At 50.1% G+C, this 15,875-nt stretch overlaps 1 protein-coding gene across 2 annotated transcripts; it reads left to right on the forward strand.

Moving 5' to 3' along the window:
* Positions 1–1,609: 1,609 nt before the first annotated feature.
* Positions 1,610–4,039, forward strand: LOC149861852 (ribonuclease-like). 2 transcript variants are annotated; one of them, XM_090051950.1, is made up of 2 exons: positions 1,610–1,843; positions 2,349–4,039. In XM_090051950.1, the coding sequence occupies exon 2, from the start codon at positions 2,355–2,357 to the stop codon at positions 2,778–2,780; it is 426 nt and encodes a 141-aa protein (XP_089908076.1). In that variant the 5' UTR covers positions 1,610–1,843; positions 2,349–2,354; the 3' UTR covers positions 2,781–4,039. The 2 variants fall into 2 exon arrangements, with proteins under 2 accessions (XP_089908076.1, XP_089908075.1); XM_090051949.1 differs by having other exon boundaries at positions 1,613–1,847.
* Positions 4,040–15,875: the final 11,836 nt, after the last annotated feature.

The following is a 15,875-nucleotide window of genomic DNA, read 5'->3' on the forward strand; positions in this document are numbered from 1 at the left end:
CGATCCCAAAAAGTCATCTGAAGCGCTGTCCTCAATGATATCTTTGCAACCGAGTAACGCTGCCTTACAAGTCTCCCCTCCCTCAACCCTCCCTCCCAGGAAATATGTCAGCAATGCCAAAGTTTTTTGGGGGGAAAAAAATTAAGTCTGGTAAATCAAAAAGAGCCAGCTGACAGATTTGGGGTTTTTTAAACTAACCATTTCAGTAGTTGATTTTGAAAGATCAGTTTTGCTTTGAAATTTCAGTTAATTTATTGAAAAATAAATATCAAAAAGCTTCACGTTGAAATGATATATTTTGGTTTCATTATTCTGAAAGTCTTGGATCAACCAGAAACAATTGATTACTATCCAGGGTTTGTTTGTTTTTTAAATCCTGTTGCCATTCAAACCAGAACACAAAAAAACCTAAAGGATCTTTTGGTTTGAAGTTTTTTGTTGGTTTGGGTTTTTTTTTTTGGTTTTTTTTGGGGTGGGGTGGGGATTGAGAAACGGCTACCAACAACAGCAGCAAATCCTTCCTTCTCCCCACCTCTTGGCTGAAACTGCAAGCTCTTCAATGAACGCCTCTGAACCCATGTTCTCCTTCAGGGATCAGCTCTTATTATGGTGCCTGCTGTCTGGACTGCTGTTTGGAGGGATGTATGCACTATTTCCCCAAATCCCCTTACGAAACCACCTCCCAAAGCTGGGCTGTTCAGGATTATGCACGTTAATTTTCTCAGAGCCCTCCAGTCCCCACTTGGCTGATTAACGAGATAACGCTGGCTGCAGAAAAGTTTCCGAGGAGTTTTCACTAGGAACAATTTCCCCATGGTGTGAGAGCTGCTCCGTCTGTTCTCACGGTACCTTCGGTTCACAAAGGGTCAAGCTACACAGTGGCCTCAGTGGCGAGAAGGACGGTAGGGGGGGTTTCCTTGTAGAGCAAGGCTGACCCAATGGCCCACTGGAATGGGGAGGTAGAGGGTGATATACTGCAGGAAACTGGGTGGCTACACTGGTCCCCTTGCTCTCAGTGCTGGCTGCAGTGCCCCAACGCAGTGCTAATACGCACAGCATTACATGTGGCTCAGAAGGGGGTATTGCCCCTTCTCAGTCCGTGCTAGCCCCACTGGGAGGGGGAGCTGGGGTGCGGGAAGTGGGGCTCGCTATCCCCTTGCAGTCAGGACAGGCTCCAGTGCCCCTACATGAAGCTAGGGCACTGCATGTTTCAAAGGACTGAAACTTTTGTAACCATATGAGCTGGCAAAAGGGGGAAAAAATGAGCCACAGAGACATTCTGCTTTTGTTCCCCCTCCCTCCCAAAAGCTGTCACGGGGATTGAATGTGCAGTTTCCGCTCCAGTGGAAACTGGGTGGAATAAGCCCCAGGCTCCCAAATCCCCTGCTACATGATGAACAAACCCAGATGTCCTGCAAAAAGCCCAACCTTGGGAAAAACCTAATCCTGCTTTGTTGCTAAGTGCATGCAGCATCCTGTTTTGACTACTGCGCTGGACCCCACTGAAGGGCCAAAGGCTTGTGGAGAGTTAACGTCAGGGTCTGGCCTATCTCCAAGGAGAATTTGATCTTTGCTTCCAACGCTGTTTGTTTAGGATCAAGCTCCCTCCTCATTCCCTTCCCCTCCTTGTGCTGGGGCCTCAGAGCTTCCCAGGGGCACAGACTGCGCAGTGCTGGCCACTAGCAGGATGCCTCTGAGATGAGCCACCCCTCTCCGATCCTGGTCTGCGGCTGAGTTGTGCATATAACAGCCACTCGGAAGGGGAAAAAGCCCTCAGAGGGAATCTCAGCTCTGCTGGCAGTGGCTGTATTCGACCCTCCAAGGAAAACCAAGGCATACCCACGTAGGTAAGTAGGGTACTGTGGTGTGGGATGGTGTGGGTACTTAGGTGGGAAGGATCAGGAGCGCACAGCCGGACAGCCAGCCTGTGCTAGAACAAGTAGCCCAAAGAGCTTTCAACTGTGGGCCAGCCATCCCGGCTCATTTTCATTCTTCTTCTGTGTCTGGAGATTCAGTGCGTTTACAAAGTGGGGTTTTGACTATCCTTCCTGAATGTAAATCAGCCATCACTCTACTCAGGTTACTGGCCCAGATGCCTCGCCAAAGCAAATCAATGGAGGTGGCCCCAATGCAATAAAGTGGGGGCAGCTCCTCATGCAGTGCAATTGGTATTACTCCATTTGACACATGAGGAAGTAGGATGAGAGAGAAAGAAGTCCTCCAAAACCCAGGAATCCAACTCTCAACTCCACTGTTGTCACCCACGTCCCACCCTAGGGCGGCTATGGCTTGTGCACTGGGTCCAGAGAGGGGTCAGGTGCCTACCTCTCTTCTTTGTCACCCTGCAGGGCAAGATGGGTCTGAAAGCACCCGGCGTGTTGCTGTTTTTCCTGCTGGCCTGCTTTGCCCTGGGCAGGAGAGAGACTCGCCACGAGAAGTTCCAACGGCAGCATGTGGACTTCCCAAAGACCGGCACCCCCGATGCCCGGCGCTACTGCAACCTCCTGATGCAGCAGAGGAACCTGACGGTCGGCTTCTGCAAACCTTCCAACACCTTCATCCACGCTGAGCCTGCCCAGGTGGATAGCGTCTGCACCTGGGGCGGGACCCATCACAACGAGAATTATTACGACAGCAACGTGGCCTTTGCACTTACCGCCTGCCGTGTGGCTGGGGGCTCACAACGCCCCCCCTGTAACTACAGAGCAAAGCTTAGCACCCAAAGGATCCGAGTGGCTTGCGTAAATGGGGTGCCTGTCCACTACAAAGGCCAGGCATAAGGGGAAGGGGGACAGGGTACAGGCCGGTGAAGCTCCCAGGGAGCTCAATAGGGATTCAAGTGATTAGATCCCTTAGACCCCTTTCAAAATCCCAGCCTAAATCTCCAGGAGATTTGAGCCTGGACCTCTGTAGCTGTCCAGGCTCAAATCTATCCCCCTGTGCCAGAGCAAACCTCAGGTGAAGGCCTGGGAGTGTCAATGTTACTCAGCAGATCTGCAAAAAAGCATACCCTTTTGTAACTTGGTGCCTCAGATTATGCTTGCAAGTTCAGCCAAGTTTCATGTGCAGTATTGTATAGCTGCTCGATTCAGCGACCTCGGATCATGTGCTGGACCCCTGCTCCACTATATAGTACAGCCACCCTTTCCTTGCTCCTCTGCTGCCCTCTCGTGTCCATTGTACAGCGAGCTACACCTGTTCCCTGCTGCTGAATCCTTGTGTCCCTGATGCAGTATAGCTGCCTCTTCCCCGCCATTACCATCAACTGCCCCTTTCCTGTGTGTTATACAGTACAGCTGCTCTTCTTCATCCTCATGTTCTGCAGCTATGGTGACAAAAAATCAGGAATAGGAGACAAGGTACGCGTCCTACTCCTGGCTCTTCTGCCATGGTGCTGTATGACTTTAGGCAAAAATATGACATCTCTGCGCTTCAGTTTCCCCATCCAGGATTTCTGGATCTTGTGTGTGTCATATGCCTTGGGGCATGGACCATCTGCCTCGTGCCACAGTCCCTAGCATGGCGTCAATCTCAGTCTCAGCTGAAGATTACAAATTCCATCCTACTGCAAGTCACGTACGCTTTTTGGGGCCGAGCACACTTTTTGTTCCTATGTTTGTTACAATGCCCACTACAATGGGGGTCTGGTCCATGACCAGGGGTCTGAGGCAATTCCACAATACAAGTACAGTCCCTATTGCTCATAGTGGGCTTGCTAGGGGATATGGCTGTGAGATGAGGTGGGCAGTAATGTTATGGCTGGTATTATCCGCAAAACCAACGGGGACTTCAATTTTGCGGCTGTCAGTGGCACAGTGGACAAGTCAGTAATTTGAACACAGCAGAAACGATGCTCTTATCATCCAGATCGAAGATGGTGGAATGTCACTAGTGCTGTTTGCTTGAAATAAATGGCTGCTCGGATTATCTGGGGTTGTTTTGAGTGGTGGGAGGCTGTGATAAACCATCCTAAGCTGGAATATATCCAACTGTGCTAAGGCCTTTCGCTGCTTTCTGCAATAAAATGCTTTCATTGAAAGGGTGTTCAAGTGCGTTCATGGGAATCTCCCAAGAAAAATGCGAACAAGCTGCCACGAGTTAAAAGTCCTTTAGGAAAATACATCTCATCCCAGTCCCGTTTGAATTTAAACTCCTTTGCTTGCAAAGCGAGTGGCTTTGCCAGGCAGCTGAGGAGCAAGATAAAGATTCATCAGTTCAGATTGTAAGGGGCTGGAAGGGACCTCGCAAGATCATCGGGTCCAGGCAGGAAAGACAATTGGAGTCAGCCGACCCCAACGAGGTGACCGTCCAGTCTCGTAGGATCTCGTAAGATTGTAGGATCAAAGGAAACTATGGCCAGAAGGGCTCTCACAAGGTCATCTAGTTCAGCCCCAAACTTGGATTTCACGCAGAAGAATATTATCTGGGCTCGACCCAGCCCAGTCAATATTTTTTGTATAAGAATCAATGGATAAATTGAGCCAGGAAACCCCAAGCAGAGGGACCGCTGACTCTGAGGCCACTTAGTCCATGTCTATAGTAAACTTACTATACCCATCAGCTAAGGATGCAGCAAAGATGAAGGCAGGGGAGCTGGTGGTAGTGGGGGGGATGAATGTGGCCAGATCTACATCGTAAACCTACTGAGTTAGCGCAGTGTGGGATAACCGGCATACAGACACAATTATTATCTTCCCAGTTTGGAAGAAAGAGAATATAAGCCGTCAGCAATGACCGCTATTTACCTTTGGTAGTCTGCCCATGGAGATCTTTCAGGCAATTCTGTCTTACAGGACAGTCTACCCGTGAAATCTCTTCTCTGGGTAAGACAAGACACAACCGGTAATCCCCAAAAATGACTCCTAGTGCAAGAATACACGTAACGGACTTATCACAATCAAGCTGAACTTGCTGGAACAACTGGCCACGGGGAAAACTAAAACATGTTGGAGGTGGTCTAATTTGCCACGGCAAATCAAAACCTACCACACTAGAAAAAGTCAACGTGTATTTGCACGCACGATGAAACTAGCAAAATGGCGATGTTTCTCGCCATGTAAGTACACAATGCACAACGTGTGTGAGCGCCCCTAGTGAATCGTAGATGACTAAGCCAGTTTGGAAACATCCTCAGGAATGCTGTTTCTGTGCCAGCAAATCTGTTTTGGTTTATCGTGCAAGATCCAAACACTGGGGCTGGCTGGAGAAGGAAAATTCTGCCTCATGGCTATGTTTGCGGTTTGGGAATTGCGTTTGCTCAGTGCTGGCATGGGAAAAAACCCCCTCCAAACCCTAGGAATGTTTCCTTCCATTGGAACCGTGTCAAAAATCATTTTGTTTTCTACTTACAAGCCGCGTATTGTCTCTCTCACACTCCCTCCCTGCCTGGAGGCTCAAGGGCTGGGGTCCCTGTCCTGGGAAAGGCAAAAGCTAGTAGCCAAAGGTGTTAAGTGGGGTGCCTCAGAGGAGCCAGATCTGAAGGGCAGTGAAAGTGGTTCTGGGAGAGAATTAGCTGGACACAAGCATCCAAAAGTGGCTGGAAGTGGAAGTGATGCCCCCAGATGTAGAAACAGGATGACCCAGCGGGGGAGCCGGTGGGGTCTGTCACCAGTGTGTTTGGAACTGGGGTGACCCCACCTGGATTACTGGTGCAGGTCTGCTGTCCACACCCTGCAGAAGCCAATGAAATGGTGGAGAGGGGAAAGAGAAGAGGCCTACAATGATAGTAAGCCTGAGAGGACAAGGTCCCAGGAGCTCAGTCCACTCAGCTTGAGCAACAGGAGGCTGAGTGGTGTCTGCTGCCAGTCTGCAAGTACCCACAGGGGCCCAGGCTCTGACACAGCAGCAGACAAACGTAGAGCAGGATCCCGTGGCTGGAGATTGATGCTAGATGATTTCAGACTGGATATCTATAAGCACTGGACTGGCTTCATCCCATGGATTCTCTATTAATTTAAAAGTTGTTAGCAAAGTTAGACATTCTCCTAGATCTGCTCTGGGACAGCAATCATACAGGGCACTCCTCAGGCTTTGGTCATCTAGTCTGTTCTCCTGTGCAACCGAAGTGGGCTCTGCTGGTCTTAATGTCTACAAGCGCCACCGTGCCATGTCACACATGTGCGTGGAGCCCTGTCACAGGCTTGCCTGGCCACACAGACTAGCCCAGTTTGGTGCACTTCATCAGACCTTCTGGTCATCATCCCTGTATGCGGTAAGGACTGGGTTGGCTCTAAGCCCTGCTGGAGAACCCAAGTGTCCAGGACAGGTCACAGCTGCCAGGGCTCCATTGTGACCATGCACCTGTGCACACACAGACCTGGGGGACTTTCCAGGTGGTTCTGCCTTCTGGACCAAGACAATGGGACCAATCAGTGAAGCGGAGGATCATTTAATACCCAATGTGTCCCTCCCTTTTTCTTCCACACTTGCAAGCAACCTGGGCTTTTTCTTACATGTAAGCATTGAGCCTACCCAGTCAGCTCTTCACTGGCCTTCCAGTCCCAGCTAGCCCTGTCCAGCTGGCTGTGCAGAAAAGGGTTGGGGGACAAAGGTATCAGGACAAGGGTGGATAGATGTGGGCTAGTGCTGTGTAGTCCTTCTTGGTGATGGCACCCATTTTGCATCTGGCATAGGCTATTCTTTTTAGCTTCAGGAGGCCCAAAAGTTCCCTATTGAGGTAAGGAGGCACCCCAGCCCGCTCACTGCACTTCCTTCAGGATGGAATGGACTTTCCTTGTGCTTCAAGCATTACGTTTTTAAGGAATAACCATTCCTCATGGGCTCCCCTTGCTAAGAGGCCATGGTCTCTGAGTGCCTGGTTGACCAGTCTCCTGAGTTTTTGAAAGTTGGCATTCCCAAAGTTGAGGATTTCTGTCTTACTAAGACACTTGCCCACCCTGCGTTGGACAGAGAAAGTGATCAGTTCATGGTCACTGTCACCAAGCTTCCCCCGACTCTCAGTTCACTCACCAGTTCATCCCCTTCGGCCAGAACCAGATCCAGCAGTGCCTTTCCCCTAGTCATCCTGTGGACCTCTTGCATTAGGTAGAGGTCATCAATGCAAGCAAGGAAGCTACGTGACCAGTCAGATTTGGCCGTGTGCTCTTCCCACAAGATGTCAAGGAGGTTGAGGTTCCCCATGACAACCAGACATCGGGAGCATGCAGCCTCAGCCAGTACCCTACCGAATTCTCAGTCCAGCTCTTCTGCTTGTTTGGGAGGTCTGTGATAGACACCTACAGTTGTTTCCTTCCCCATGCTCCCTCCATATTTTAACCAAGAGGGTCTCAAGATGCCTTCCATGGTTGCTAAACTTGGGTTGAAGGGAAGTGTATTGCTCTTTCACATAGAGAGCTACACCCAAACCCCTCTTCCCAACAGGGTCTCTCTTGTACAAGGTATAGCCTTCTATACCTACGGACCAGTCGTGGGTGGGGTCCCACCAGGTCTCCGTTATCCCTACAAGATCATAATCATAGCCATTCAGGAGTAGGGCCAGTTCCTCTTGCTTGTTCCCCAAGCTCCTGCATCTGTGTACAGGCAGCTGAGCCTGCCGGGGGAAGCCCTGGGCTTCCCTGTGTGCTGGGACATGACATTTCCTTGGGCTGTGTTAGGACTGGGCTCCCTTAGGGCCTCCACCAGTGAGCACACCGCAGTGCTCCTAGACCCAGCTGGCTGCTTCTGTGCCGGGCAGTCTCCACAGGAAGCCAAGGGGTCTGTCTGAGTGGAGGCTGGGGCTGTGGGTGCTGCCTAGGTGTGGGCAGGGACCGCAGGCTCTGTCTGGGTAGTGGCTGGAACCATGGGCTCCGTTTGTGTGAAGACCCCAGTGGTACCAAGGCAGAGGGGTCCAGGTGCAAGGGGGAAGCTCAGGGTGCGACGTGTCCCTCCCATCATGGTCCACGCAGTAGTCTGGGCTACCCATCCCTGCAGGCTCGCTGCCTAGGGCTGCGTGCCTTCCTGCTCAAACTTGCACGCCAGGCCCCAAACTGCATCTGTTTATGCACTCTGTTCACGTGGCTCCCTGGGGGGCTGGGCCAAGTAGAAGCTGGGGTTGGATGAATGGACTGTAATTTGGATAGAAAACTGGCTGGATCATAGGGCTCAGAGGGTAATAGTCAATGGCTCGATGTCTAGTTGGCAGCCAGTATCAAGTAGAGTGCCCCAGGGTTCGGTCCTGGGGCTGGTTTTGTTCAATGTCTTCATCAACAACATGGAAAATGGCATAGAACGCACCCTCTGCAAGTTTGCAGATGACATGAAGCTGGGGGGAATAGTAGATACACTGGAGGGTAGGGATAGGATTCAGAAGGACCCAAGACAAATTGGAGGATTGGACCAAAAGAGCATGTTTAATAAGGACAAGTGCAAAGTCCTGCACTTAGGACAGAACAATCCCATACACTTGTACAGGCTGGGGGCTGAATGGCTAAACAGCAGCTCTGCAGAAAAGGACCTCAGGGTTACGGTGGACAATAAGCTGAATATGAGTTATACTGGGTTGAATTAGTAGCAGCGTTGCCAGCAGATTGAAGGAAGTGATTATTTCCCTCTGTTCAGCACTGGCAAGGCCACATCTGGAGTATTGTGTCCAGTTTTGGGCACCCTGCTACACAAAGGATGTGGACAAATTGGAAAGCCTCGAGCAGAGGACAATGAAAATGTTTAGGGGACTGAGGGACATGACTTCTGAGGGAACTGGGCTTAATCTGGAGAAGACTGAGAGGGGATTCAATACCAGCCTTCAGTTGCCTGAATGGTGGCTTAAAAGAAGTTGGAGCTGGACCCTTCTCAGTGGTGGCAGATGACAGAAGGAGCAATGGTCTCAAGTTGCAGCAAGGGAAGTTGAGGTTAGATTTTAGGAAATATTTTCTTACCAGGAGAGGAGTAAAACACTGGAACAGGTTACCAAGACAGGTGGTGGAAACTTCATCCTTGGAGGCTTTCAAAACCCAGATAGACAAAGCTTTGACTGGGATGATGTAGTTGGGAATGGTCCTACCTTGAGCAGGGGGTTGGACTAAATGACATCCTGAGGTCTCTGCTAACCCTCATTTTCTATGATTCATGCAGGGTCCCTATGGATCTGAGGTCCTCTTTCCAGCACCTGTGACACTCAGAAGCTCTAACAATTTTTTCCAGGTAAAAGGACTCGTCGTCCTCCTGCTTGACGCAAAAAATTATGACATCATAGGGATAATGGAGACCTGTGGGACTCCACTCATGACTGGACCACAGGTATAGATGGCTATACCTTGTACAGGAGGGATCGTGTAGATAAAAGGGGCGGGGGTGTAGCTCTCTATGTTAAGGAAAGCTATGCGTCCCTGCAAGCTGACATTGGTGACCAGGGTGGACGACTGGAGACCCTCTGAGTTAAAATCCGTGGGGAACACGGCACAGGGGACACAATGGTGGGAGTCTACTACAGACCTCCCACTCAAAGTCCTGAGCTTGACCAGGAGTTCGCCTGGGAGCTGGCTGAGGCCACATGCTCCAGGACCGTGGTTGTCATGGGTGACTTCAACTACCCGGACAGCTCGAGGGAGGATCACTCAGCAAAATCCGAGTGGTCACAAACCTTCCTCTCGTGCGTGGATGACCTCTACCTGACTCAAGAAGTCTATGGGCCAATGGGAGGCAAAGCGTTGCTCGACCTGGTGCTGGCTACAGGGGATGACCTAATTGGCGACCTAGTGATCGATGGGAAGCGGGGTGATGGCGACCACGAGCTGATCACCTTCACCATCCGCCGTAAAGCTGGCAAGTCAGTCAGCAACACAGAAGTCCTTGACTTCAGGAAAGCCGACTTTGACAAGCTCAGGAGGCTTGTCAGTCAGGCCCTCAGGGACCACGACCCCAGGGAGAGGGGAGTTCAAGAAGAGTGGTTGCTCCTCAAGGGAGCGATCCTCAATGCACAAGCTAAATCTATTCCATCTCGAAAGAAAGGCAGCAAGACGGCACAGCAGCTCCCCCGGCTCTCCAGACATCCTAAGGCTAAAAAGAAAGGCCTGCAAAGGATGGAGGATGGGATTCACCTCCAAGGAGGATTATTCTGCACTGGTCCAGTCCTGCAGGGAGCAAACCAGGAAAGCCAAGGCTGCAACTGAACTCCAACTAGCTTTGAGCATCAAGGACAATAAAAAGTCCTTTTTCAGATATGTGGGGAGCCGGAGGAAAAGCAAGGGCAACATTGGACCCCTGCTGAGCCAGATGGGGCAACTGACAACTGACGCCCAAGAAAAAGCCAACCTATTAAATGGATACTTTGCATCGGTCTTTCATCAGTCCCATGAGACGCCCATGCCCACGACGGGACAGGGTGATCCGGGTGAGGGAGATCCCCTACCCTCCATAAATGCTGACCTCGTGAAGGAACACCTTGAGAAGCTGCATACCTTCAAGTCAGCTGGCCCTGACAATCTGCACCCCAGGGTACTCAAGGAGCTGGTGAGCATCATAGCCCAGCCCCTGGCACGGATCTTAGAGCTCCTGGTGCTCTGGTGAAGTGCCCAAAGACTGGAAGAAGGCCAATGCAGTGCCTATCTTCAAGAAAGGGAGGAAAGTGGATCCAGCTAACTATAGGCCCATCAGCCTGACTTCTATCCTGGGGAAGATCTTAGAAAAGTGCATTAAAGAGGCCATCCTTAATGGACTGGCCGACACCAACACCCTGAGGGATAGCCAGCATGGGTTTGTTGCGGGTAGGTCTTGCTTGACCAATCTCATTTCCTTCTACGACCAGGTGACCTATCACCTGGACAAGGGAGAAGAGATCGATGTCGTATATCTTGACTTCAAAAAAGCCTTTGATCTGGTATCCCATGATCATCTCTTGGCAAAATTGGCCAATTGTGGCCTTGGGTCCACCACGATCCACTGGCTGGGAAACTGGCTCCATGGTCAGACCCAGAGGGAGGTGGTTGATTGCAGTCAATCATCATGGTGCCCTGTGACCAGTGGGGTCTCCCAAGGCTCTGTCCTTGGACCCACATTGTTCAACATCTTCATTAATGATGTGGACATTGGAGTCAGAAGCAGACTGGCCAAGTTCGCTGATGACACGAAACTCTGAGGCAAAGCATCCATGCCAGAAGACAGGCGGGTTATTCAGGCTGACCTGGACAGGCTCAGTAAATGGGCAGACAAGAACCTGATGGTGTTTAACACTGAAAAATGCAAGGTTCTCCACCTTGGGAGGAAAAACCTGCAGCATCCTTATAGGCTCAGCAGTGCTACGCTGGCTAGCACTACGGAAGAAAGAGACTTGGGAGTCATCATTGACCACAAGATGAACATGAGCCTGCAATGCAATGCTGCAGCTAGTAAAGCGACCAAAACACTGGCTTGCATCCATAGATGCTTCTCAAGCAAATCCTGGGACGTCGTTCTCCCCTTGTACTTGGCCTTGGTGAGGCTGCAGCTGGAGTACTGCGTCCAGTTTTGGGCTCCACAATTCAAAAAGGATGTGGAGAAGCTTGAGAGAGTCCAGAGAAGAGCCATGCGCATGATCAGAGGTCAGGAAAACAAATCTTACGCCAACAGGCTGAGAGCCATGGGACTCTTTAGCCTGGAAAAGCGCAGGCTCAGGGGTGATCTGGTGGCCACCTATAAGTTTATCAGGGGTGAGCACCAGGATCTGGGGGAACGTTTGTTCACTAGAGCGCCCCAAGGAATGACAAGGTCGAACGGTCACAAACTCCTGCAAGACCGTTTCAGGCTGGACATAAGGAAGAATTTCTTCACTGTCCGAGCCCCCAAGGTCTGGAATAGTCTGCCAGCGGAGGTGGTTCAAACACCTACATTGAACACCTTCAAGAGTAAATTGGATGCTTATCCTGCTGGGATCCTGTGACCCCAGCTGACTTTCTGCCCTTTGGGCGGGGGGCTGGACTCGATGATTTCCCGAGGTCCCTTCCAGCGCTAATGTCTATGAAATCTGTGAAAGTTCTGTGGAGGACACAGGGCCTCAAGGAGGCTTGAATTCAGGATATCAGGCTTATAAGAGCATTGCACTGATGCTCAAGCAATGAAACCTCAGAACTCCTCACTTGTTTCAAATATTCTTCCCATCAGAACCTCCTGGGACATTCTCTCTTGGACCACAGGGTGATGAAGACATTTGAGGAGCCCAGAGAAGGTGGGACTTGGGAATTTAGGTTCACCAACTTTCATACATTGGTTCTGTCAATTGCCTCCAGACACTCATCTTGTGGTATCTCTCATACTCTACCTATATGGTCTCCCAATTTTTCCCCCTTCCAGCTAGTCCTGTCTTCTGCAATTCTGCCTGCTCTCATATAATCTTCAACCCCCCACCGTCTTACCTCTATGTGGACTGCTACACTTTTTGGCACCATCACACCTATCTCCTGAAGTCCATCATGCACCTCACTGCCACAAAAAGACAGAAAGAGGGTAGAGAGGGAAGGAGCAATATTGGAGCCCAAAACCTGGGGGGAAGAGGTTGGGGGCGGTCAGTGAGGAAGGTGCTAACAGTGAGGTACTTTACAGCTCAGAGAGTATTTGGGCGTCTCATATGACTTAAACAATGAGTCCATTCAGGAAAGGTTCAGATGTCAGAGGAGACAGATATTTAGGGTTGAAACAGAAGTACATGTTGTGACTTCTATCCCTCCCATATCAAAATTGTAGTAGTGGGATTTGAAACCACGTGTGTAGGGAGGCTGAAGCCAAAAACTCTTACTCTGAGATGCACAAAAGCCCCACATCCATTCCTCAGCCTTTCAGAGGCTGGACTTCTCATTTAGACAATGCAGTGTGCCATGTACAAGCTCTGCAAAAGGCAACATGTTGAGTACCAGTATATATCTACCTACTTTGGTTAGTCCGTAAGGTGCAAATCTACCATGCCTTCTACCTGACTTCTGACTAACATGGTTGACTCTGAAATACCAGTGCTAGATCCATGCAAGATGGGGTGAGAAGAGGAAGTGGGGGTCACAGACAAGGCAAGCTGAACATCACTGACGTACCACAGAGGGGTTATGGTGGGGGGTGGCTGTTTTTTTTTGCTGGGGGTGGGGAGTTGGTATCTTGGATGCCTTGGAAAAGGCTATAAAATACATAATTTTAAGCTGTGCTGAAGGAGCTTTTGAACCCTCAGGTCCTGAGCAGGAAGCACTCCCCATGTACACATTATAACTCCCAACTATAAGCAACCATCACACTTTTGGTGCCTGTATAGCTAAGTCAACTATATATAGGTAGTCAGCCTTTGCACTGCAGATGGAGCTTTGGTCCCACCTCCTGGTAGAGATTATGTCATTGCCTCCTCCAAGTAAAACTACTAATGGGTTAAACCATTAACTTTCAGCATTACACATCTCACTCCCTTTAGGGATGAGTGCTCATTTGGATCAGAAATTACAAAGACCCCACCTGCCCCCAGGGTGATTTGAGTTTATAACATCTAGTTGCATAGGCCAAACAAAGGTCTTAACCCCAAGCTGCAAAGACAATGATATGTTTCCAACCTGATTTCTCTGGTTTTGGGTGAATAATAAGTGTTGTAACACTGGGCTCTGTTATGTATGGTTTAAGTTCAGTCCAGGCACTATCTTGGCCACTCAAGAGGGAGAAGGATCTGGCCAGCTGACGCAGTACAATGCTGGCAGGCTTCCCTAGCAGGTGCCGTGCAGCAATGGAGATGCAGGGCATGGGAAGGGTCACTGTTCTTTTGTCTAGCTCAGTTTTCTCACCTTTGCTACAAGCCTGTAAGTATGTGGGGGTAGGTATGGGGAAGGGTTCAATATATTATGATTCATCATTTTTTCCTCACTTTGTCCTAGCAGCCCCCCTGAGGCATAGATGAGATGCCTAGAGACAGATTCCCAGCCAGTCTCAACCACCTGAAGCTCCAGTGCATTAAAAAGCTCTAAGCTAGGGTCCCAAACTGGGGATACTCAAAGGCCCAGAGTGGAGCAAAGAACAGGATACTGGGCCTTTGCCCTCTAGGGGAACCAGTCCTGGGTCTTCTTCTTAGGGAATAGTGGCTGGCCAGAGGGGTGAGAATTGGGACCTAGGGCCTTTCCCACACAGTGGTATCAGTTCCACCTAAGAGCAGGGGCAGCAGCTGGCTTGGGGACTGAGAAACAGGATATAAAGCCTTTCCTTTAGCAAGGGGTGGCTCTGATGTAGCCCCATAGTAAGAAGGGTGATCTGGCACCGGGGCTTCAGAATGGGAGCCTTACTTTTCCCCAACCTCCCGTGTGTGTCGACTTCAACACTGTTATCCTTTGTACGTGGATTTTGCCGATTGTGTCATTTACTCCAATGCTCCTCTTTGTCCGATCCAGAGAACTTCACCTTACAGTTTCTGAGCTTGATAACTTGTGCACTGGCTGGGGTGAAAGGGGCAGATGCATTTTGCTGACAGGAATCAAACTCCTTTGCACCAAGGTCTCTATGACATTTCTTCTGTTCCAGAGCACAGAGAAGGAGAATGGACCCCTCCACCTCTGTAGTCAGCAGGAAGGGCTCTAACAGCTGAAAGGCTCACTCCTCCTGCAGGAAGAGACCCTACTAAATTGTCCACTGGCAGTGTCTGCATGTTAGCTGTCCTGCAGAAGCAATGCCAACCCGGATCAGCCCACTGACTCATGGAGTACAGTATTCTGCCTCCAGCATCCAGTACTTGTGCGCAGTTCATTAGAAAGCCAGACAGCACTCCAAAACCCACTAAGAAAGCCAGACATGCTTCACCCTGATCTCTTCACATTAGACAGACCTCAAGACAAGATATATGAGGTCTTCTGGATAAATGGTTCTCTAACTTTTTGGTCCAATAGCCCACATCCAGCCCTCGGTACAATCCATCTCCCTACCACTGCTCACCATCCACCTTCAGGCAACAACCCACATACAACCCCGCACCCAACTTTGTGACCAACTGCCAGAGACCAAAATCTAGGAAAAAAGTCCTGATGCTCCATCCTCTAAATGATATCTTGTGACTTAGCTTTCAGTCTGAAAACAATACGAGTCAGGTGCCAAAAAGGATGTTCCAAGAATGCATTCAGTATCTGTTCCCAGTGCCTTGGGGGAGGCGCTCAGATAGAGGAATTACAGACCCTTGGTGTGATGGGTGTTGCCCAAATATATACTAAGAGAACATGCCCAAAGCACAAAGTCTAAAGTCTTATGGGGCCCTATGATTACATGGGTAATGCAGATAGCACTTGAGGTTTCCCAATGTCACAGGACTGCAGCTTCATGGGGAATATTCTGCCTTGCTATCATTTAAAATCCAGCAGCTCAACCTTTTTGCACTGTAGGCTGGATGAGTGGTGTCTGTTATGACTGCAGAATGGATCCAGCCAATGGGCCTGATCCAGCATCCAGGGAGGGCGTGAGAGGGGTGCAATTCAGCCACAGGTGGGTAGAGAGGGTGGAGGGGTAGCTTTCCCCCTTCACAGCTGGGTTGGGGCTAAGGGTACGGCCTGGCCCTGCCCTGGCCACATGTCGGGGAGGGGGCATGGCTTGGGGTCATGTGAGGGAGGGGCATGCCTGGCCTCATGGGGTTTGGCAGCAAGGGAGCGAGGGGACAGTATTCATAGCTACTGCTGCCTCATTGTCCAATTTCCCAACCCATGGGAACTGGATACCATGGCTCCCCAGGGTCGATGGTTGAGCATCCCTGATCTGAACGTTCAAACTAAGCATATGGACAGTTATAATGTTTGTAATGGGGTGAGACCCAATGATTTACCAGGTCCCTTCCAACCCTAGAAATCTATTTATACTGGTGTCATTGGCATTGCACTGGCACAAGATAGTAGTAGACAGTAGATCTGCACTTTGCAGACTAAACAAAACTCACCGTTGCACTTCATAAGGTGCAAATCTACCCTGCCTTC

Source organism: Crocodylus siamensis, chromosome 6 (assembly GCF_052110815.1).
Source record: "Crocodylus siamensis isolate JL-2025a chromosome 6, ASM5211081v1, whole genome shotgun sequence".
Classification (NCBI taxonomy): domain Eukaryota; kingdom Metazoa; phylum Chordata; order Crocodylia; family Crocodylidae; genus Crocodylus; species Crocodylus siamensis.

Coding starts and splice junctions, on each gene's coding strand:
- LOC149861852 (XM_090051950.1), top strand. CDS start 2,355: ATGGGTCTGAAAGCACCCGGCGTGTTGCTGTTTTTCCTGCTGGCCTGC.